This window comes from Colletotrichum graminicola (assembly GCF_000149035.1).
Source record: "Colletotrichum graminicola M1.001 genomic scaffold supercont1.42, whole genome shotgun sequence".
NCBI classification, from domain to species: domain Eukaryota; kingdom Fungi; phylum Ascomycota; class Sordariomycetes; order Glomerellales; family Glomerellaceae; genus Colletotrichum; species Colletotrichum graminicola.
This window is the reverse complement of record NW_007361046.1, coordinates 347,105-370,542: the sequence shown is the minus strand read 5'-3', so window position 1 is coordinate 370,542 and position 23,438 is coordinate 347,105. Positions and strand designations below refer to the sequence as shown.

Here is a 23,438-nt window from a genome sequence, read left to right as displayed (position 1 = left end):
CTAATACTCGAGGATGTGAGTCTCCGCTGTTGGAAAGATGAGAGCTGCCGTCAGCCACCCCCTCAGGACCTCTGTGTCTTGTTCCTCAGATTGTTACTCACTAGTCGTGGGGATCACATTCGCAAACTGAGGCATCTTTAGTATTAGATGTCGAAGTGTGTTTGAACATGAGACTTTCTATTTGTTTTAATTGATTTTCTTATGTGATAATGGCTGAAGTCTGGGTAGGGTGGAAAAGAAAATGCAAACTCCAATCCGAATATGCCAATGCCCAACGCCAACGCCATGAAGTTAGCAAACGCTATGAAATGGCCAAAACACCAATAAATGAAATTACAAAGTCGATTTATGCAGAAGAAGCTCTCCCCAAACCATCTCTCACAAGTTCTACCAGTCTTTCAGCGCCCTCTCCGCGCATCATGCTAAAGTGATGTTCACCCCACACAACTCTACTGGTGATATTTGCCCCAGGGAACAGCTCAGCCCACTTCCCAGGCCCAAAATCCTTCCTGCGTTCCGTGAGGAACTTCATGTCTTCCACATCCACCTCCCCTTCCTTGGGCGGGGGGATTTTTGGGTAGCGGATACCGTCAAATGCGCACTTGCCCGCCCAGATAATGTTGACTTGCAGTCCCCTTGCGCCAGAAGGTGACAACGGAGGGGCATGGTAGTCATTGAGCAACTGGGTCGAGGCACGAAAGTGCGGCATCAGCCAGTCGGGCGGCGGAGCGTCATCGGCACCCCGCCGCATTTCGTTGGCGAAGATGCCGACCTTTGTGCAATGCTCGTAAAACCTGTCTGGCAGGCAGTCCAACCCGCTATTGGGTGGTGGCGAATCGATCAAGGTCAGTGAGGCGACCTTTTCACCCGCGACTATCAGCTGTGAGGCAACAGCGAAGGCGAGAATTCCGCCGGCCGACCACCCTCCGAGGTGGTAAGGGCCCTTCTCTTGACGGTTGCGGAGACCAGCGAGGTATGAGTTGAGTACTTCTTGGAGGTTGTGGTCGTACATGCGAGATGGAGTCCTGCGAGGGAAGGCCTGTCAGTACGAGAAAGAATATTGCAATAGTAGGGTAGGGACAAACCTGATGAACGGCGAGTTGAACGCCACAAGTCCCGTGGTCGGGGAGATGGCCGGAAGAGTGAGGTAAGACGTAGTAGCACCGCAGCCATCAGGGAACAAGAAGAGCGTCTGAGTGGACCTCTTCCGAGAGCCCTGTAGATACATGGACCGGGCGGGTGGAATCGGTGCGGCCTTCAGCTTGATGATGTTTTTCTGTAAGTCTAGGATAGACACCTGGTCGCGAGACGATGCTGGAGGGGGGCACGCATCTTCAGTGTTCATGTCCAGAATGGGCGAGAGTCTCTCTACCAGAACCGGCGACTCTGAGTCCACGGAGGCAGAATCACTGTCTGTAAACATTGTCGGCGAAGACACAGGCGAAACCAGCTCCAGTCCACAAATCCGCAGCTTGACATCGCCAACGGTGTTGCACTCAACAAAGAGGGCTCGCTCAGGCAGATCGATATCTAGCTCATCGCGGATACGACCGCAGATAACCAGAGAGAGGAGAGAGTCGATGCCCAGGTCTGCCAAGGCAATATCTTCATCAAGGCTTCCCTTGTTGATACCACTCTCTTCTGAAAGGATTGTGAGAGCGACTTTCCACATGTTCGCGGACCCGTTCTGGGTATCAGCAGCCGGCCGAGGGGCAGCGTCGATTGCAGTCGTTAGGGCAACGTCGGCATGCCTCTCGAGCGTTGGCGACAGTGAAATTGGTTGCATAGGTGCGCCTTCATCTGCAAATGAAACACCCCTACCAGAAACCTTCGTATTGGCCGAGTTGACGATGTACTGCATGAGTCGCTTGGGAACCCCTTGGAGCTAGTTGATGTTAGTGACTGATGGAGTCTGCAGACGACACTGCATATAGACTTACCGTGACACCTCGGACAAACCCGACAAGGCTGTAGCTCTCATCAAAAACAATGACGTCTCCCATCCACACGTTGCTCTCGCCCTCGGTCATCTTGACATACGAGTAATAAGTCATGTTCGGGTCAAGCTTGGGAGTGAGGAGCTTCATGGACCCCCACCCGTGGTTGATAAAGATCACCTTCTCCAGATCTACACCCTCGTTGGCGTTCATGACAAAACCCCCGAGCTGCAATATCGCATCGAGGTACCCCGGGTTAGAAAACCAAGTGTCATTATCGGGAAGTCCCTTGAAAGAAACCATGCCGGCCGCTTCGAGAGTGTCGTTGTTGAGAGTGACCGCAGAGAGACCACGGTACTTGGGATCGAAGTCGGCAAGCTGGGTGACCATCTTGTAAATCATGGCCTTGCTGAATCGGAAGGTGTTTCCAGCCTCTCCGATTTGTGCATGTAGAGCCTTCGAGCGAGTCAATGCATCTGACGAAGCCGCCTTAATGGTGGCGTCCGATCTGACTGCCTCGGCAGGGGAGAAGCGAATCTTGCATTTGGCATGTTGCTCGATGACCTTATCCTTGCTCTGGATACAGATGTCAGTATTCTTTCAATTTCGGCCAGTCATTGGCTGTTCAGACTCACATCCACGCTGGAGAAGGTGCAAAACACGGTGTGGCTCTCCTTGTCAAACTTGGCATCGGTGCGGAGGATCTGTTTCTTGCCAATATCGTTCGCAACCAAGGCGCTCTGGATGTGCATCTCTGCGATCTCGGTGACCGTTTCATCGACGGCCATACCGGTGACTTGCGTGACGTATTTGCCGATCATGAGAGAGATATCGGCGTAAACAGACTATGGGAAAAAAGAGTCAGCCAAGTCATCCCAAGAACAGCCAATAACTTACCGGAGTGCACAGCGAAACACCGTAGACCTTGTGTCCCTGAGCCATAGAATGTACGTCCTTTGAGTTAAGGTCAATATCGACTACTACCTGCCCAGCGGCGCTTCCCCTCAAGGTGTCCTTCACCACTCTGTAGATAGAAGAGTGGGGGAACCTGGCAGGGCCCAATATGGCAGTCGGATCGCCCTTGCGAAGACTCCAATCGTGGACATACTGCATCCAATACTCCTTCAGCGTCCATCCGTAGGCTGGCAACTGCAAGACCTCTTGACACTCTGGGAAGTCTTCGTGGTACTTTTCCCATTCGATGTCGACGCCAGCCATGTACATGCCGGCCATAGCTTCCACTAGTAGTTGCCAGGTATCGACTCCCTTGTGCAGAGAAGCGAATACTTGCATCTGGGGTCCGACGACGTCCTTGACCATGCGGCAGACTACCGGAGCCGGACCGATCTCGACGGCAATGCTCTTGTCGTTGATGAGGCCCTCGCTCTTTGCAATGTTCAAAGCTTCTTGAATATTGACAGTATTCCTGCAGTGGCGGACAAAGTAGCCATCACCGAACTCGGATGACTTGCGAAGAACTTCGCTGAGGGTCGGGGAGATAATGGGAACAGCGGGGTCACGAACCCGAACCTTTGATGAAAGTTCAAAAAACGGGACAAGAATCGGATCGACCTGCGAGGTGTGGAAGCCAAAAGGTGTGTCGAGGACGTGGCAGCGCATGTCTTTCGACTCAATGAGGGCTCTGATCTCCAACATCTGAGCAGTCTTTCCACCAAGCACAACGTTATGCTTTCCGTTGCGGCAGCAAACCTCGAAGTCTTTCTTCGCGGATTCTGGCAATGCCGCGAGGACGTTGGCCTCTGGTGCTAGCACCACCAGCATGATGTAGGAGCCAACTGAGAAGTGTTCCTCCATCAATTTGGCTCGGCTACCGACAAGGTAAATAACGTCGGCTTGAGACAGCATACTGGCGGCGTACATGGCGGCATACTCCCCTAGACTGTGACCAACAACCGTCTGAGGCCTTACCCCGAATGATTGCCAAAGTCTGCAGAGAGCCATCTGATAGCAGACATGAGCCAGCTGAAGCAGGGTGGGAGATCCACTGCTGAAGTTGCTTCCTTGCTCAAAGACAGGAAGAATCGATGGCATTCCCATTTGGATGCATAGATGGTCATAGTGCTGCACATCGGTCCTGAATGCCGTAAAGCGTTTGTACAGTTCAGCTCCCATGCCGGTCTGAGTAGAGCCCTGTCCGGTGAAGGTGAACACGATGTCTGCTCCCCGGGGTAGAATGGGAACGCTCTTCTTGTCCCTGGTTCTCCAGTCTAGGTATCTCTGTAAAGAGGACCTGAGCTGCTTGAGACTGGCGGCAGGGATCGCAACTCTGTGACGGTGGTGTATCCTGCGAGAGGTAGTCGTGTAAGAAAGCTTGGGAAGAAGGTTGATATCCCAATGTGATGCGGGACCATCAAGCCACTGTATCATGTTTCGTAAGTTGGAAACCAGAGAATCTGGAGTCTTTGCAGAAATGGCAACAATGTGGTGCTGTCTCGGGTCCCGGGTCTCGACCTTGCGGGGGACGGGTGCGTCTTCCAGAATCATGGCGGTGTTGCCTCCAGCAGCGGAGAAGTTGTTCAGTAAAATCCTGCGTTTGCCATTCTGAGGCCTGGGCCATTCAGTTGGTTCCATTGCAATGTGGGTGTTACGCGATGGCAGATCAGGCAGTCTGTGATTGACCTTGGTCTTGATCCCGGCATGGGGCGGAAGGGTGGAGTGCTTCATCATCATCAGCGCCTTGGCCAGACTCGTGACGCCTGCAGCAGCCTCGCCATGTCCCACGTTTGACTTCACAGCACCAATGTGAAGAGGATGTGTCGCAGGTCGGACGGATGATCCCCGCGCCGTGAAAGGGGATAGCGTTGTCACGACAGAGGTGGTTTCGGCCGCATCTCCGACCTGAGTGGCTGTACCATGCATCTCGACATAGCTAATGTCGATGGGGCTGATGTTTGCCTCCGCGAGAAGATGCTCAAAAAGCTCCACCTGAGCCTCGGAGTGAGGTCTTGTGATAGACTCTGCCTCAGCGTTGTGGTTGGTCGCAATGCCGCGAATGCAGGCCTGGATCGGATCCTTGTCTACCATAGCATCGTCTAGTCTCTTCAGAATGATAGTGACAACGGCCTCACCGCGGCAATAGCCATCAGCACTATCATCGAACGTCTTGCAGTTGCCCGTGTGAGAGAGGAAATGGCCTCGGTCCAGGCCAGCCGTCATGTCGGGGTTCGTCAGAATATTGGTGCCGCCCACAATGGCCGTGTCAACCTCTCCTCCCCATAACGCGTTGCATGCCAGGTGCAAAGCTGCGAGACTGGAACTACAGGCGGTATCAATGGTGTAGCTAGGCCCACGGAACTTAAAGTGGTAGTTGATGCGGCCAGGAATGAAGGCACGGTTGCCACCTGGAATGAAGTAAGTGTCGATGCTCTGTGCGCTGTTTGTCTCCATCCAGTCGTTGCTGGTAGACCCAAACCAAACGCCCACGCGGTGCTTCTGAGTAGACGGCGTACGGTCAGGCACAATGCCTGCCTGCTCAAGAGCCTCGGCCGTTGTCAAAAGAGCCAGGCGTTGAGCGGGGTCAACCTGGGAAGCCTCTCGCGGAGACATGTTGAAGAAGGTAATGTCGAATTGAGATGCCTGGTGCAACCAGCAGCCGAAGCCGACTCCTGAAACGTTCTTTTTGCTGGTGTCTCCAACATGAGCCGAGGAGCTCCAACGAGAAGAAGGGACCATCTCGTGGGTGTCGACGCCACGAATAAGAATGTCCCAGAAGGCGTCCATCGTGTCAGCGCGACCTGGAAACCTGCCGGAAGCAGCCAGGATGGCAATGGGGGGCTTTGAAACTCCTTCATTTGCTCCCAATGCCGAATCAAAAGCAGTAATTTCAATAGAGTGATGCGAAGCCTCCCTGACAGAGTACATGTCTGTGGGCAACTGGCCGCGGAGGGTAGGCCCTAGTCGCGCTGTGTCTTTGCAGGCAATTGGCTGGATGATCACTTCTGTCTTCATTCCAGAAACAGACTTTGAAGCATGCTTGACGTGCTGGGCAAGACGTTCGGGGAGCCGGTCCAAGGCCATTTGCCGCTGAAGACAGTCTCGCACCGCCTCCTCGAGAAGGTGGCGAAGAGTGGAGCGGCTGATAACTTCTTGACAGTCGGCGCCAGTGGAAACTACCGGAATTCTACTGCGAGGCAGATTGCTCTTGGGTAGAACCGACAAGACTTGATCGATAACTCGTTCGCTGTAGAGGAGTGCTGAGTGGTACGGAGCCGCGATAGGGAGAATTTTACAGGTTGGCGCAACGCCCTTTCCCATTGGTGAAGCCAGGAAATCGGTAACAATATCCGGGGGCCCGGAAATAGTTGTTTGGGTTGGCCCCTATGACAAAGTCAGCCATACTACTAGTAACAATTGCGCTTGAGACTGGTGTTGACCTACCACGATCGCTGAGATGTAGGGAACGGAAACAATTGGAAGCCTAGTCTCGGCAGCGTACTGCTTCAAAGCATCGGCAAGGGCTTTAGGACTTGAGCTTGCAACAGCATATGACCAAGCGGCGAATTCGCTGGCAGAGCCTCCTGAGTTCTCATCGTCGTTGTCGATTCTGCTAGAAACATCCCAAGCAAGAGCTCCGAGACGAACGGCAATAGCCACGGCGTGAACAGCAGGCTCCACCAAGCTGGACACGCTGTGAGCACAGCTCACTGCCGCTGCAGCAAGCGCACCCGTACATACACCTGCAAGGCATGACTGCTCGGGAGTTGGGTATATTTGGCAGCCACTGCTGTGCTGGCGAATAAAGAGGCCCAACTGGGATATACAGGTCAAAGCCTGGGATATGCAGGGGTTGAGGGCGCCTGCGCGGGATTGTGACAGTAAGTCTACGATTTTGGCGAAGCGAGGGCATCGCGATTGTTGTGCTGAGGGCAGTTGTGCGATTTCGCGCTTGAGCACGGCGCAACTGCGTTCGATGAAGTCCATAAGCAGGGGGTCATTGTGTGTTTGGCTGAGACTGCGCAACGCTTCCGTGCTGTCATAGGTCTGGTCGCCAAAGACATAGATGTAAAGTTCCTTACGAGCAGCCATGCTGTAAAGTGTATGTCTCGGGTTGTAGTGCGGAAGTATGGGCGGACGTGAAGAAAATTAATATAGCACACTAAAGATCACCAAAAGATGATAGACTGAGAATTGTGGTCTATATGAAAGAAGACTAGTATCCGAACTCAAATGTAGATGATACAAATCAAAAGACCGGACTTGTTTGATAACAACAGATGATTGTCACGATCTGATGAGTGTTAATAATTGCCTCCTACAACTAATGGCGTCGTCTTTGGGCGGCGATGACAAAGTGAATTCTCGTTGCCTAGACATTTGATGCCTCTTTAATAGATAGTTCGGACACCATGAGATGATTCGGCCTTTTCCATTGGGTAGTTGGTGTTACCGAGTTTCCGTAGTTGCGGCTTTCAGGTTCCCGAGGGTATTATGTTGAATACCCCGAAACACAATGACTTTCGTCTGCCCACTTTCCGGAACCTAGACTCCAGGGTTCGTTAATAAAACGGATCCGTTTTATTGTTTCCATGTTAAGGCCAGTAATTGTCATCCCGTCATTCATTTGATCTGGGAAAATATCACTCTTATTTGTTCTTACAATGGATCTATACCACAAAGTAAAGAGCTCCCTGGATGAGATTGCGTTAAACGGTCCAGAGCTCTTGCGTTACTTGAATTCAGAGTCGCACAATGGCGCATCAGATCAAAATACACTGTTCAGTCTGCTAGAAGATGCTTCGAGATCTTCAATTCAGTATCCGCGGAAAAAGCTTATTGAATCGGCTACCAAGTTGCTCCAACTTGCCACCACTGCGGACGGATACCTTGAGCATTTGGCCAACAGCGTACGTCTTAGATACCATCACTCATTATGATAGTTAACACACTTACAATGGGAATAGTATCAAGAGTTGGCCTGCGTACGCTGGCTCGTGGATCTCAATGTTCTGCACCATCTTCCTGCCACGGGATCTATCTCCTACACCACCTTGGCAGCCAAGGCTGGTGTCCCTGTGAAGCACCTCAAAGGTGTTGCACGCATGGCTGTGGTCAACGGCTTCCTAGAGGAGCCTCTCCCTGGCCACGTTGCTCATAGCCGCGCATCATCTCTCCTTCTGCGGGATGACAACTTCATGAGCTGGGCCCGCTGGATGATGAACTATTCCATGTCGGTGGCGTACCGATTCGCCGATGCCACTCGCCGATGGGGTGATACCGATGACAAGGACCGGACGGCTTTCAACCTGGCCCTTGACACCCCGGACCCGTTCTTCGACCACGTCCGGAAGAATGCGGAGCTGACATCGGTATTTTCCGACTACATGCGCAGCGTTACCGCTTCCCGGTCATGGAGCTTGGCCCACGCCGTCGAAGGCTTCGATTGGGGCTTTCTCCCCGATGGCGCCAAAATTGTTGACGTCGGGGGATCTCACGGCCAACTTGCCGCGCAGGTCGCGACTAAGTTCCCGCGTCTCAACTTTGTCGTTCAAGACCTGCCGGAAACTGTTGCAGCTGCCCAGAAAGCTTTTGAGACAGACGACAAACTCGACGCCGCGGTCAAGTCTCGGATCCAGTTCATGTCGCATGACTTCTTCAAGGCCCAGCCTGTGGTCGATGCAGACGTTTACTTTCTCCGAATGATAATCCATGATTGGCCGGACAAAGATGCTCGTATCATTCTCCAGCAACTTCACGAAGTGCTGGAGAAGCGGCCAAATGCCCGTGTGGTGATCATGGACACACTGCTTCCTCCCCCAGGCTCAACAACGGTTCTCCATGAGCAGCAACTGAGGGTACGGGATCTCATGATGATGCAGGTCTTCAATGCCAGAGAACGCGAGCTTGATGACTGGAAGGTTCTGCTCAGTGAAGTCGGCATGCAGATCACGCATATGGAGCAGCCTGAAGATAGCGTGATGGGACTGTTGACAGTTCAACTGAAGCCGACTACGAACGGCAATGATGTCAAAGAGTCAGCGTCCGGTCTGCGGAACGGTTGTACACCCAAAAGTCCGATAACACCCACAAGTGCGGATCAGCCCGTCCTCATCGTTGGAGCAGGGATAAGCGGCTTGTGCCTGGCCCAAGCATTGAGAAAAAGCGGAATTTCCTTCCGAGTTTACGAGCGCGATGCAGCTGTCGACTCGCGCCCGCAGGGATATCGCTTGAAGCTCCAGGGTGATGCCGCTGAAGCGCTTGCCGACATTCTGCCCAAGGATGTCTACGAAAAGTTCCAAACCTCATGCGCTACTCTATCTATCGGGGAAACAGACTTTGACCCCTTCACGGGCATGGTCATCAAAAGCCGCTCTGGTGGAGGCTTGAGCGGCAAGATTGGCCTCAACCCGCACTATTGCGTCGACAGATCGTCGTTCCGAAAGATACTGATGGCCGGTATCCAAGATCACATCTTCTTCGGTAAAGAGCTTAATTCATACAATACTGACAATGAGCGTGGCGTGGTCACGGCGACCTTCAAGGACGGCCATGTAGTCAATGGCCGATTTATCGTGGGCGCTGACGGCTTACACTCAGTGATCCGCCGCAATCACATCCCAAAATCCCTGCTCAAAGACACCGGTGCTGCATGCATCTATGGAAAGACACCTCTTGGTCCTGAGCTACTTGCGAAATTCCCCGAGAAAGGAGTTAGGTGGATGACGGTTGTCTCCGACCACGCACCCATGCTCCAATCTTGTTTCATCGGAGACTCTCCAGTCACCCTCCTGTTGGAACCTGTTCGGTTTAGCAAGACCAGCCGCTCGCAACATTCTTTGCCAGAAGACTATCTCTACTGGGCGCTCATTGGCCCTGAACCCCGTTTCCGATTTTCCGATGGCACCTCGGCGTCACAAGTAGGGGGTCTGACATCAGAACAAGTCCATAACGACGCTGCCAACCTTAGCTTGGCCATTACAGAAGAGTGGCACCCTTCCATCCGCTGTGTGTTCGAACTCCAGGACAAGCGACAGGCAACACTCATGCGCATTGTATCGTCGGTCCCAGACGTTCCCCCATGGCAGCCGTCCTCCATGGTGACGGTACTTGGTGATGCAGTTCATCCCATGAGCCCATGTGGTGGAATTGGGGCCCAGACCGCAATTTGCGATGCTGCTAGTCTAGCTAAACTTCTTACTGCCACCCAGGGGTCACCTTCCTCTCAAGCTGTCGGAGAATTTGAGGAAAGCATGCGCAATCGAGCTCATCGCAGCATCAGGCATAGTGAAGTAGGTTCACAGAAGATGTTTGGTCTGCAGTCCTTAGTAGACTGCAAGACCTGGACGGGGTGCTGATCTGAGGATCGCGATGATGTGCCTGTAGTTTTGGTTGCTGGACTTGTGCTTAGATTTTAGTTTACTACCTACTATAACATTCATAAAAGCAACGAAGTCGCGAACCTAATCGGAAGAAACGATGGCTGGGCTCTCGAAGCCGATAGTTAAACAACACGGTTCCACTCCTCGGGCTGGATTTGCCGATTTTGCCGATTTCGGATATGGTTTCGCCTTATCGGTAAGTAACTTCACTAGAATGTGTTTTCTAGTATATATTAGTGAATCGGCTACATGAACTATGAACCACCCTTGTAGCTTTGAATCAGGGCTTCCATGCTTTGGTGCTGTTTCACCGGGCCAGTTAGGGGTGAAAGACGGGTAGGATCTACAGAGCGCCAGGTGTTCTGTCATTTTAATAGGGATCACGGCGCCCAAGCTTGGAATCGCCGGTCGTAGTTGAGTATTCCGGCATCTGGTATGATTGGGTTACTGGAACACTCCGTCCCCGTTCTGCCAAGATTCTGCGCCCTGTTGCTGAGTAAAGTACACGGATGGATGGCAAGCCCATGGAACTACCTAAACTCATTCATTTAATCCCCACACAAAGTTGATCTTCATCATCGAGAGCTATTATGGCAATGTTGATGCAGAAAGCTTATCACACATTGCGAGACATTCAGTTGTTCATTCACTTGAAGCTAGGGGCACGAACTTGACATTCGGCAATTGGGGGGGGGGGTGCATGCTGCTATCTGACAGACTATTTGTAAACTGCGGGGCAAAGTCTTCCTGCTTACGAGAATTCCTACTTACTTACAAGATTATAGTTAGCAAACCTCTCTTGTAAACGGGACAAGAATTGTGGAATACGTGAAGTCTAGATAGATTCCGGGGGAATGCCTGCGATAGTTGCTCCAAAATAAGCTTTGCGGTGATGGAACAGGCAAATGGTTCGCCTACCAGTAAAGTCACGAAACCAAACAATTCCTTTAGAAGCGTACGAGCGTGCATACGAATGAACGGCGAAATCCAGCAAAAAGCGCGTAAAAGAGTTCCCTTTGAAGCAGCTTGGTTGACGCAAGCCAGGTCTGCCGGTCTCGGTTTTTTTGCTTGAAGCTTTCTTCATACGCAAAGTAAACCCCCATGGTACCGGGGATTAACAGCCCATGCCTGTATACCTTGTCTGTGGGCCCGTAAGATTGCCGAGACGGACCACGAGGGCGGCTTCACCCCGTCTCCAGGCTTCCCGCTCCTACATCTGTGGGATGTTCTGATTTTCCGCATTGCGGCAACCGTTAGATGACAGAGAAGTCAAGATATCAGAAGCCCGGAAGAAGACCCCACGATCATCGCGAACCGTGAACGGCTTTTGTTCAGTGGGAAAACTGCCTGCGAGAAAACTTTGTCAGGGCGCTCGCAATCCATTGATGTAAACCCGTCTTCAAAAGAGAAACCAAGTCCACAGCCTCACCTCTCCACATTGTGCGCTTAACGTTGTTGGCTGGACCGCATTGACAACCTACTCTCTCGCAAAACGAAATCGTATATTTCCCCCCATTCTCCCAAACTCTGGACTTATGCCAAGCGCAGCCCAGAAGGATGAGCTCTTTGAGCTTGTATCGTCGATTCATACCTCAGCGGCGGACATAACGAAATTTTGCGACACCCGTCGGCTTCCACGACCGTCCACTTCGGCTCCCGCCCCTGACCTTGACCTAAGTCATGAAAATGCACCATATTTCGATGCAAAGGCCTCTATTCTTGACGCCGCGGAGCAGCTCATCCGCCTTATCCGGGGTCCAAGGGAGCAGTTGCTGGCATTGAGTTTCGAACACTGTGCCACGGCCTCTCTTCAGCTGATCCTGAAGTACAAGCTCGCAAACCATATCCCGCTCAAGGGTACAACCACGTATGCGGCGATCTCTCGAGCTGTAGGCAAATCTGAGATCCAGACGGCTCTTGTTGCGCGTATCCTTGAGCATGCCACGTCTTACGGCCTATTCAATGTTCGACCCGGTGGCTTAGTAGCACACAACCCCACATCTGCGCTCTTGGTCTCCGACCCTGACCTGGAGGCTTGGATGGATTTAAGTGCAACCATTGCGTATCCCGCCGGCGCCTCCATTCCGAAGGCTCTGGAGCAGTATGGCTACAGCATGGAGGCTGACGAGGCTGCTTATGGAGTGTCCATCGGTCGCAAAATCTCCCAATTCCAGAGATTTCGCGAGGCCGACGGAACTCAATTACATGAGATGTTCGCCCGTGCGATGCGCGGAATTGCCGCAGGAGGTGCCTACGATTTACGCCACGCAGTGAACGGCGGGTATCCCTGGCACAAGCTGGATCAGTCCGGGCATCTCATCGTTGACGTCGGCGGTGGTCCGGGTCATGTGTCAATCGCGCTGGCCGAGATGTACCGCAAGCTCCGGTTTGAGGTTCAGGACTTGCCGGAGACTGTAGCCATTGGCGAAAAGTCTTGCCCAGAGGCTCTAAAGTCCCGCATCATCTACAGACCCCACGACTTCATGACGCCGCAGCCGCCTCACGATGTGGCTGACAACGAGGGCATTGCCTATTTCTGTCGCTTCATCCTCCATGACTGGAGTGACAAGTATGCGCGGAACATCTTGCAAGGCATTGCGTCTGCTCTGCGGCCAGAAGACCGCATCATTGTCAACGAGGTCGTGGTTCCAGAACCTGGAACGGAAAGCTGCGAGAGAGAACGCCGGATGCAGTAAGTTCAATCTTTCTACATCCAACAAGACCTAAGCTAACGACCCCAGTGACCGTGATATGTTAATGCTCATTAATCTGAACGGCCGCGAGAGAACCAGAGCAGCATTCGAAGAATTGTACAGCTCTGTGACACCCAAGTTGAAAGTGCATAAGATTCATCGTCCAGACCAAGGCGAGCTTTCGCTAATTGAGGTCATACGGTTTGATTCTTCATTGTAAATAGAAGCCTCGCGAATGGCTTCAAAAATACTGTCAGTGCACTCGTCCGGGAGAACAGCTGAATGTTGATGAAGCACCAAACGAATTATTCCATAGTCGATTTGCACTTTATGATTCATCAGAAAACTGGCTGTTTCTCAATTGACTCCCATAACAAAAGAACGTGTCCAGAAATCAAAATAACCTTCGACTCGAAAACTCAAAGGCAGACAGGGAAACTCCATCGCTAACTACCGGGACTGACTGTTCACAAAGGATATCTCCAACCCGCTTCAAGCCAATGCTTGATGACAATACAGATGCTGTACGTATCAATTCCCCTAATCTTAACCAATATGCCAATTCTAAACTGGTATCATATATGCCTAAAAGCAGACCCGCTGTTATGCTCATGTGTCAGGTCCCAGAGCGAAGAGACCCGGAGGCGCCGGTGGGAGGGCTGGTTCCAATAAAGATAAGACTGAGGCAATACAAACAGTAGATTCTCGAGACAGGAGTTTGGGGCTAGGACTTTATATTGTAATGGCCGTCGCAAGCAAGCCTCAACCTTGCGTATCGTGGACTCCTTTAAATGTAAGGTCCCAGCCGCTGACATCATGTCTGTCTCAAGTGTGATTTCCAAGCTCACATCTATGGCTCTGTTGGCCTGTACCCTAGTTGTAAAACAAAAGCAGACCTCATGGGGTGGGGAGAAGGTTCAACAAATTTGCTTGATTGCGTTTGCCTTCGCAGAAATCCGACTGAGCTCCTCTGAAAGAGCCAGGTCGAGATGTTCGATAACGCTGGAGGTACGGCGACCGGATGTCAAAGGAGCCGAGGAATCGCCCGCTATTGACGCCGACGTTGGCAGATGTCTATGACGCAATTTCTTCAGGAGAGGATGAACATGATCCTTGAGCTGGGTCAAGACAAGGTGCGCCCTTACTACTCTCTGGACGTCGTTGTCCAGAGAATAGCTGCCCATGAATGAATTGGTTCTCGTGATCCGTCTGAACATCCGGGGTGTAACGGGATCGTCTTCCTGCGAGGCCTCGTCGTCATCGCTACCTAACACCGCCGCATACCACTCCACAGCTTTGGTGACGGCCAAATAGATCAAGACTAGAACTTCTTGCCTGGTAGAGCAACGGCAATCCAACAAATTGTCGAGTTGCTTCAGGGCCATTCGGTTTTCCGACAGAACTGTCCCCATTTCTCTCTGGGTGTCTTCGGTGTAGCTCCCCAAATTGAATGTAACAACGGGGTCTTGAGCTGCAGTCAAGCAGCCAGCTGCCAAGACATGAAAATCGGCAACTAGCATCAGAGCCTTGGTGGTGCAGTCGTGAACTCTACTCCGGAATACGTCACAGTCGATAGATGAGCTTCGTCGACTGTCCACGCCGCTTGAAAGGTCCTTCGTTGTTTGCTGCTGTTCGAGAGATTGAAGGCCATGGTCTCGGTTGAAGTTGTTGAAGCTGTAATCCAGGTCAGATGGCGTAGGTAACAGGGCGTACGATTGATTGACGGAATCCTCTTGCTCATTTGGAGGTCCGAACTTGGGTGTTCCTGCGTTGCTCAGGCGAGTGGCCTGCAGGACCCAGTCAATATCATCCTGGACGTCATGTATTTGGGCTGCTCCAGCAGAAGGGTCGGAGGAGTGGTCCATTCGCCTGAGAGTCAAATAATTCTCGATTGTCGAATGCGGAGCGTCTCTCGATGAAATCGGTGTCGTGTGGCCCGCCTCTCGTTGCACATTGGGAGAAGCAACTACACGAGGGCGCTCCCCGGTACGCATCGACATACCATATTCACAGCACCGCCCCTTCATCACGCATCGACTGCATTTCGGGCGTTGTTTACCGCACCGGATCTTCTGAGAGCTACAAGCGTTACATGACTGCCGTATCTTTCGTTGCTTACGGCTAAAGGGAGGGATTGAGTCTTGGATATATGTACGGGTTGCCATCAATGATACAAACCAGTTAGTAGTGAAATCATTGGGAACTTGACGAGTAATGCAGACAGGGGAGTACTTAGTTATAGAGAATTAGCAACCTGTCGACCAGGGTGAGCAGTTTAGTCTGTTACTTCCTGGCAGATCGCGATCGTGATCGACGGCAACAAATTTAAATAGGATACTTTTTAGAATAAACCTGCTGTAAACGCTTGCGAGATCTAGATGAACCTAGTTAACAGACTAGCCAAAGGTAGCTAGTTAATATCATAGCTAGCCTGTCTTTTGTAAAGTTAACCTAAATACACTACTGTTACATAAGAAACTAGGTATATGTATAATAAAGATTAATGTGTATTGACTTTGTTTTATCAAAACCCTATGGTGGCTAGTCAGTGTCTCTATCTAAATAATTCCTCTACCTTTGGACATTAATGGCTTGTTGTGAAAGAGTAAGGTAATTATCTACCCTAGATACTAACAGGCTAAGGGAATATTGCTAGGCAGTGAGTGTGCTGGTTTCTACAGTGTTATAAGGGGTTAGAATTCGAGAGAGAATTTGGGGTTAAAGGGGAGTAAGGAGGAGAACAGCTATAGTGACATAGCCTTCCTGGCAGCTGTTGTAGAACTAACAGGAGGAGCTAGGCTATAGGAGTAACGCAAAGTGATATAGTGCAGAGGTGAAGTGTAACAGTAGAGTAGTAAAGGAAGACAAGTAATATCAAAGAGCTATATAAATAACATAGGCTAAATAAGGTAATAAGTAGATAGGTATTCTTATAGTTAACCTTCCTCTTAAGAGTTGTATTGGCCTAACATCAAAGCTATGTTATAACCTTACAAAGTACGGGCAATGTTAGCCCTACTAAGCTGGAAGCGCGGGCGGCAAAGCCTTTGTACAGACAAACAACAAGGGTTATAATACAGATAATTTCTCAGAAGAAACCGTTGAGAGAAACAAGTTGACTAAGTAAGTTCAGTATAGAAAGATACTAAAAAGTTAAGTTGGTAAGTTAATCAATCCAAGTAGATAGTAGACTTAGATTATTAGACCCTATTCTATTATAAAAGGCCCTGTAAGCAAGGGTATGTTTCCTAACTATGCAGATGAGGGTAGAGTACGCAGGATATTTTGGTCTACCAGTAGTAGGTTTCATCGATCAAAGTCACTGGGATCGGAGCTTTACGTGCCAGTTCGCTGACAATGCACCGCACCTCGTCAGTCATAGATGCGGGACCACTGACAACGACCGCCGTTTCTGCCTTGGCCTTTGCAACCTCTTCTTCCAGAACGTTGCGCAACTTGAATCTCTTGCCTAACAGGATCTTTGTGTCAGTACGACCAAAACCGACGCTTTCGACTAGGCCAGGACTCCTGCATGACCAGTATACCTTGGCGTGACCGGGATAAGCACGTAAGGCTGGTGTTACAGCTGTAATTGCGACACCTCCAACGATGCATACAAGAGTCTGATACTCGGTTAAGTCGGGGTACGGCAAATAGTCCGCCTCAACCAGGACGGGAAGTCGGGTCTGGTGACGAAGCAGACCTGTGGCGCCACCAAAGGTTCGGATCAGGAAGGAGAGACCGACACGAGGCGTTTCGTGGATAATGACCACATCTGCGGCCGTGGTGGCGAGAGGCTTGGAAGTCGAGACTATTGACTTCTCAGTCGAGCTTCTCGCGGATGCTGGCGAAGGATTTGCAGATCTCACTCTAGTTCCCACAATGGAGAAGGGATGACTCTCCCAGATTCTCCACGTTAGTGTCGGGAAGTAGAGATAGGCGTGTCCGTGACCCTTTGCCCCTTCTATATCAACTTGGATATATTCGTAATCGATGACTGTGACAACGGCTTGCCGCCAGCCATTTCTGGCCATTCTGACGAGCCTAGCAACTCGGTCGAAGCCCCAGACTGCTATGGCGATGTACATCCAAATCTCATATCCCCATTGATGGTCGAAGCGGTAGATTATATGAAGGTAGCAACCTAATACCGAGAAGACGGCGAGTACGATGTGCCAAAAGAAGAACATCTCGTATATCTTAGCACGGAAGGGAATGGCCGACGCTGGGAGTAGGAGGCTCATCGCAAGTGTTGCGATGATGCCCCACACCCAGTAAGCAAGCTTTGACTCGCTATCATGCCATCCGAGGACGACATATATGCGAAGCCATACGATGGAGTGCATGATAGCTTGGAGAGTGCACAGGTATGCAGTCCAACGATGCATGACCATAAACGTCGACTGTGTCCAGTCCGTCAACCAGTACAGAAAGTTGTTTCTGCCGGCATACAGGATGAGCAGTGGTACGTTCGCGAAGCTGAGAACACCAGTGCGGTTGGCAAAAGAGGTAAGGACTTCCTGTAACTGGTTGTTCCACCACCATGCATTGGGCTGAGCTGACCGAATACCTACTCCACTGAGTACGAAGTTTAGGACCACGACATACGTTATGAGCATCGCCTGGCCACGGGTTGGCATGATGAACATGTTGAAATAGGGCGTTTGGTGGCGGTTGCCGAACAGGGGCGGGTCTATGATAGCGGCGCTGATTTTGGTTTTGAGTAACTTGGGCAACGGGAGGAACCGAAGCCATGAGCTCGCAATGGGGACAAATACGCCCAGAGCGATTAATACTAATCTGGAAACACGTAAGCAAAGCTTCTCTCGAGTTCAAGAGAGTTGACATACCCATATTTCTCATGGTGGGTTTCCATCCTCTCAAACATTTCCATCGTCTCATACTGCAGTTGATACTGGAAGTCGGCAACCAGAGATGTCCGGTTAAGGGGTTCTCCATATGCCAAGATCGAGGTGACACTTCCTTGAACCTGGGCGAGGGCCTGCTGGTACGTCCACTTTGGAACCGGAGGTTTCGCAACAACATGAACTCCAGGTTCATCAAGCCGTCTATGGCTATTCCGGATACTCGCTTCGGTGTTGTGCCAGTACTTCTCAATCTTCCACGCGGGAAGATCGGTGCAACGCTACTACAAGTGAGCACAATTCTCGTTATCGGACTCGCGAAACATCTAACCCACCGATTGCAGGCAAAGGGCCATGGATGTCAGGAAGGCATCGTCAGTCGCGAAGCACTCAGCGGGGGTTCGAGGCATTGGCAGGCCACCCTCGTTGCCCATCGTGCTGCAATTCAGTGCGCTGCCGGAGAGCACGACGCGGCACGAGTAGGCGCAAAGAGGCTAAGTGTGGTCAGTTCTGATTCTTACTCTCGAGGTTGAATCATGCTCACCTGGTACATCGTGATACCATAGCCGATGAGACCATGGCCAACTTCCCCCACCTCATCGGCTTTGCACACCTGCGTATGCATAGCCAATAGGATAATAGGTATCGAGAGTTTCCTGGATGGTGGAATCATAGCGAAAGGGATAATATGCTCGGCTGATTATGGAGCAATTCGCTGGAATTGTACTTTGCTGTAAAGATTAAAGACCCAATGCCTTAAGGTACTTTGAGAGGAACCCCAACTCCACGAGGCTAACCATTGTTTTACGACAATTCTGGCATGGTGTAGCTGCTCAAGTCCCGAGGTCATCATCTTTGAGACACAGCGGAGACCGACGGAGTTACCACGCTAAGCTTAGACGTGATTGGCCTCTGAAGTGTTTCGCAGCTGGGGCCGAATTGGCAGATTTTCGCGGTGAATGAAAGCCGGCGCTTTTCCCCGGTCTCAAACATTGACTCCAAATGAAGGTTTAACGGTTTCCGATTGACCGGAATCTTCGAAGTCAGTGCTGGGTATTACAGGGCCAATAAACGAGTGCCCCTGAAGACTCTACTAGCCGTTCTTGTTTAATCGAAGGAATTGACGTTGACTATGCCATCTTTAGGATGATGCAACTCGGTCAACATAGATGAAATAGAAACCGTGGCTGTAGTTCATTTGTCTTGGATATTGAGTCGATGCTTCTTGCATTGCGTTAAGGTCCATTGCGGAAGAATTTTGCTATCCGGGCGGACTATTACTAAAAGCCTTACCTAAATAGCGGCTTGAGTTATTACTATATTATTGTCGTTGTCGTCGTTGCCATCGTGTGATTTCAGCGTGAAAAACGACCTACGCTAACCCTAATGTTCTATTATTAACCTATTCGCCCGCTTATCCGGAAAAGCGACAGGTCGACAACTTCATTTGAAGATTCACAAACTCTTAAACACAAGACTTCCAGTGCGCAGTATCCTTCTGCTTAGTAGTGTAGCGAACTCAACATCTCCTGCAAAGTCTGTAATGATACGATTGAAGCTCAAATTCTTCTTTTGATGTTTGATTCTCCGCCTAGAAGCCCTCTGTGTAGATTGGATACGACAATTGCAGAAGCGACCTTTCGGTCATGCATTCTCAAGCTTGCTAGACGAGACTGCTTTGATCTACTATACATATTTTCCGGAGACTTTAGTTGGCCTATGCATCGCGTCCCCTTTCCTTCAGGTCCTCCTCGGCTCTTTTCTCCTTTTTGACACTCTTCCATTCCACGAGAAGGCCGAAGGGAAACGAGATAGCGGCCAATATCATAGCTAGCATGAATATCCTCGTGATGGCGTAGTTTACCCCACTGAGAGCCTTTTGAAACGCTGGAGTATTGTCTCCAAACATCGTTTGCAGTTTCATGCGCAGATCTAGAGCTCCGCCGTCACTGTAGACAGCACGAGCGAGAGACGGACCAAGCGGCTTAACGAGCTCTTGTTGGATGACGCTCTGAGCAATCGGTACAGATAATGCAAGACCAAGCAATCTGGTGAAGAGCGTGAGACTTGTGCCCTTGGCAATCTTTTCGCTTGGCAACACAGTCTGGACGGCAACGTTTGCTTGCTCTGAACCGGCTCCAACACCCGCGCCAACGAGAATCTGAGCCCCAATCCTACGCAACTCATTAGCTTCTGGTTCAGGCGTTAGACTACAAAGAGAAAACTTGGAAACACTTACACCATCCCGAGAGTAGCATCTGGCTTGATAACCATATAGAGGGCTGATCCAGCTGTGACCAACATTGAACCGACGATGATGAAAGGGTTGTAGAACCCGAGAGCGACAACCAGTCCGCCAGCAACGATCGATGCAACGGCAGTGCTGATGCACAACGCTATTTGCTTGAAGCCAGATGACTGGGCACTATTGCCATTGATAGACTGGAACCTGCATATTGTCAGGGAAACGAAAATTCTGGATGCTCGGAAGCGACATACCAGACGGGGAGGAAGAAAACGAAGACACCGAAAGCTCCGTTAAGGAAAAGTAGGTACAGGTTGGAGCCTGCAACTGATCGCTGTCTCAAAATGCTCAGAGGGACGGTAGCATCATCACCTTGGAAGTATTGAATGGCCATCCAAGGCAGGATAGTCGCAGCGAAAACGACCAAGACGGCGATAACGCGACCGTCACTCCAATCGTACTGACTTCCGCCCCACTGCAGGGCCAGCATAAGGCAGACCAGAGACGTCAGGAGCAAGCCAGTCCCCGGCGGGTCGAGTTTCATGAATATCTCTTTCCACGTCTTGTCCTTCACAGTTGCAGATGTGGTCCCCAAGGAACCAGGCAAGCAAAAGATTATCGTCGGAATCACCACCGCACCGATGGGAAGGTTGACTAAGAATGTCAGCACTGTGTTTCGGAGGGCCCCGGGTTTGAAACTCACACCAGAAGCACCATCTCCAAGAGGCTCTGGTAGTCATCACGCCGCCTGGCAGACAGCAAGTTAGCATTCGATAAAATCGAGCCACCGAGAAAGGAAGATTCATACCCATGATTGGACCGATAACACTTGCAATTGCATACACTGCCCCGAAGAGACCGGCGAACAAGCTCCGCTTCCTGAGCGGAGTCACGCGAGCCAGGACGATGAAGGAGCCTCCGAAGACACCGGCCATACCCACGCCCTGGATGACTCTTCCGATGATCAGAACGACGGACACAGGCGCAAATCCACAGATGGCGCTACCGGCAAGATAAATAATGATAGATACCAGTAATACCCACTTGTTGTTTGCCAATGTGTATGCCCGTCCGAAAGGAAGTTGCATCGCGACGGCGGTGATCTGCTCGCCGGTGCTGTACCATGCGATGTCATGGAAACTATCGAACGCGCTCGTGATGGTCGGGATTGCCGTGGCGAGAACGGTTTGGCTGACGGCAACGATAAAGACAGAAAGGAATAGGGAGAATATGATGAGTGCAAATTGAAGTCCAGATGGATACTGTGACGTGTCGTTATCCCCTCCCCAGCCACTGGGACCGGCTTCTGTTTTCGAGGCATCTTTATCGGCAGTGAATACGCCATTTTCACCTGGTAATGCTACGGAAGAGGCTTCTTTCGAGCGACCGTGCAACTCATACGAGTCAGATGACTTTGTAGAACGAGGCATGGCTGGAGATTGCTGGAAATGAGGATGGAGACTAGAATAAAGATTGCGATTCGCCTCCAGCAGTCAACGAATCCTAGAGCAATACCTTTCTTGAGGACATGGAAGAGTACCATTTAGAGGAGGCTTACGGGTTTAACTGACTGCTGTTAAAGTTCCATGACACGTCCATTATCGATGTGTGGGCGGAAGATCCGATCGATCTCGGAAGCATGCACGGGAGGAGCTGCGGCTACCATTTCGCGACGGTTGCCGGACAGTGTTTGTGTTATAGAGACAAACACTGTATATGGGCCATTGCTGTTCGTCGAACGGTCTGCCTCAAAGAGCTGAAGCCGGAGGGTTTGATGCCCAATGATTCTCGGATGCAGATGTTCAGACGGATTACCCAGTGGGTTTTTCTCATGCTGATATGGTTAAATCCTGCGTAACTGCTTTATATATCATTGGCGATGCAGATAAATCAGTCCAACGTCAAGGGCTTGAGGATTGTTATGTTCAACTCAAGCCAACCGTTGCTCAACCATGATGGCATCACAAAACAGGCAAAACACCTTCTACCAGATCGAAGAATTTGACAATGATAATTCAAATTCTTCCAAGATGGAAATACAAAGTGATGTTAATGTGAAGAAGAGTATTTCTATTGTTGATCTGAAAGCTTCAAACTCAAGACCACAATCTACTGGTCGTCTTCCAGTCCGACCATCCTAAGAGAATCGATCCACAGTTTCTTCTCGCCTGCTTCGTCAAATGCCCAAGACTTGAAACCGTAGCCTGCCCAGTGCAGATCATCCGGGATAGGCTTGCTCACGCCGCAGTCCTCCATGTAGATTCCTCCGACACCATCAAACTCGTTGCCGATAGCCGCAAGTGTGTTCGTAGCCGCGCCTTGCTCGACGCTCTTCCAAATCTTCTTGATGTGTGGCATTTGGATCATCTTGTTCAGCATCGCCTTGCTGTGCTCTTCAGAAGAGTCCATCAGTCCACTGGTAAAGCCGCCCGGCTGGATGCTGATTGCATGCAGACCCCTGGAGCCATATCGCCGCTCCAGCTCGTTGCAGAACCAGATCTTGGCTGTGTTGGAGTGGGCATAGGAAACACCGGGCTCATAGCCTTTGCCGTTAGGGTTGGCGGTATCATAGTTGTTCCCAGGGAGCACCGTCGACGCTGTGTGTGAAGTGCTAGACGTTGAAATGATGCGCACGTTCACACCATGGGTAGCTGCGGTGTTCAGAAGTAGCGGCTTGAGATGCTGGAACAGGTAGAAATGTGCCAGATGATTTACACCGAATTGCTGTTCGAAGCCTTCTTTTGTGAATCCGTGAGGTGTCGCAGCGATACCTGGTGTTATCGGCATATCAATAGCAACGTCTTGAGGCTTCGAGTTCCCATGGAGCTGAAGAGATACCTACCTGCATTGTTCATGAGGACATCAAGTCTGTCAGTTTTGCTCAAGACAAACTCGGCACCGGCCTTGACACTTTCTAGGCTCTTGAGTTCCATTTCGACGACCTCAAGCCTGAAGAGGGCGTCCTCGCTCTGAAGCTTCTCCTTCACCTTCTGGCCTTTGACGGGATGGCGGGCCGTGAAAAAGACTCGCATGCCTGTCTTTGCCAAGGTGCGTACAAGCTCAAAGCCAATGCCGTTTGTCCCTCCAGTGACCAGTGCTACCTTATGGCTTAGCTTGCCGGCGAGTCCCTCGTCCTGGATGATTTGGAGGGCAGTGGGGCGCGCATCGCCAGCACCTTGAGGATTAGCATGAGCAGATGCATATCGGTTGGTAATCTGCGGGAGGTTGGGAGCGTATGGCATGGTGATGATTATGTGTTAGAAACTACAGTGAAGGAGTATTCGACTCATCAGGCAAAGTTTGAATGGCCAAGAGCTCCCTAAGAAGGCGGTTTGCCGTTTAGATATTGATGTCTCGGTTTG

General features: G+C 50.9%; 7 protein-coding genes across 7 annotated transcripts; 2 read left to right on the top strand and 5 right to left on the bottom strand.

Moving 5' to 3' along the window:
• Positions 1 to 346: 346 nt before the first annotated feature.
• On the bottom strand, positions 347 to 6,983 carry GLRG_08620 (beta-ketoacyl synthase domain-containing protein; the record flags this gene model as incomplete). The annotated part of the gene is made up of 6 exons (XM_008099520.1): positions 347 to 1,025; positions 1,086 to 1,885; positions 1,941 to 2,513; positions 2,573 to 2,782; positions 2,835 to 6,275; positions 6,336 to 6,983. 6 exons carry the CDS (start codon positions 6,981 to 6,983, stop codon positions 347 to 349), a joined length of 6,351 nt encoding a protein of 2,116 aa, XP_008097711.1.
• A 572-nt stretch (positions 6,984 to 7,555) lies between these two features.
• Positions 7,556 to 10,249, top strand: GLRG_08619 (O-methyltransferase; the record flags this gene model as incomplete). Its single annotated transcript, XM_008099519.1, has 2 exons — positions 7,556 to 7,801; positions 7,859 to 10,249. 2 exons carry the CDS (start codon positions 7,556 to 7,558, stop codon positions 10,247 to 10,249), a joined length of 2,637 nt encoding a protein of 878 aa, XP_008097710.1.
• Positions 10,250 to 11,808: 1,559 nt separating this feature from the next.
• GLRG_08618 (O-methyltransferase) lies at positions 11,809 to 13,186 on the top strand (the record flags this gene model as incomplete). The annotated part of the gene is made up of 2 exons (XM_008099518.1): positions 11,809 to 12,965; positions 13,015 to 13,186. The coding sequence occupies 2 exons, from the start codon at positions 11,809 to 11,811 to the stop codon at positions 13,184 to 13,186; spliced, it is 1,329 nt and encodes a 442-aa protein (XP_008097709.1).
• A 697-nt stretch (positions 13,187 to 13,883) lies between these two features.
• On the bottom strand, positions 13,884 to 14,993 carry GLRG_08617 (zinc finger transcription factor; the record flags this gene model as incomplete). The annotated part of the gene is made up of 1 exon (XM_008099517.1): positions 13,884 to 14,993. One exon carries the CDS (start codon positions 14,991 to 14,993, stop codon positions 13,884 to 13,886), a length of 1,110 nt encoding a protein of 369 aa, XP_008097708.1.
• A 1,263-nt stretch (positions 14,994 to 16,256) lies between these two features.
• Positions 16,257 to 18,456, bottom strand: GLRG_08616 (ferric reductase like transmembrane component; the record flags this gene model as incomplete). The annotated part of the gene is made up of 4 exons (XM_008099516.1): positions 16,257 to 17,766; positions 17,817 to 18,112; positions 18,167 to 18,325; positions 18,376 to 18,456. The coding sequence occupies 4 exons, from the start codon at positions 18,454 to 18,456 to the stop codon at positions 16,257 to 16,259; spliced, it is 2,046 nt and encodes a 681-aa protein (XP_008097707.1).
• A 1,092-nt stretch (positions 18,457 to 19,548) lies between these two features.
• Positions 19,549 to 21,506, bottom strand: GLRG_08615 (major facilitator superfamily transporter; the record flags this gene model as incomplete). The annotated part of the gene is made up of 5 exons (XM_008099515.1): positions 19,549 to 20,005; positions 20,071 to 20,280; positions 20,331 to 20,730; positions 20,780 to 20,824; positions 20,885 to 21,506. 5 exons carry the CDS (start codon positions 21,504 to 21,506, stop codon positions 19,549 to 19,551), a joined length of 1,734 nt encoding a protein of 577 aa, XP_008097706.1.
• A 679-nt stretch (positions 21,507 to 22,185) lies between these two features.
• Positions 22,186 to 23,318, bottom strand: GLRG_08614 (short chain dehydrogenase; the record flags this gene model as incomplete). The annotated part of the gene is made up of 2 exons (XM_008099514.1): positions 22,186 to 22,847; positions 22,919 to 23,318. 2 exons carry the CDS (start codon positions 23,316 to 23,318, stop codon positions 22,186 to 22,188), a joined length of 1,062 nt encoding a protein of 353 aa, XP_008097705.1.
• Between the last annotated feature and the right edge of the window lie 120 nt (positions 23,319 to 23,438).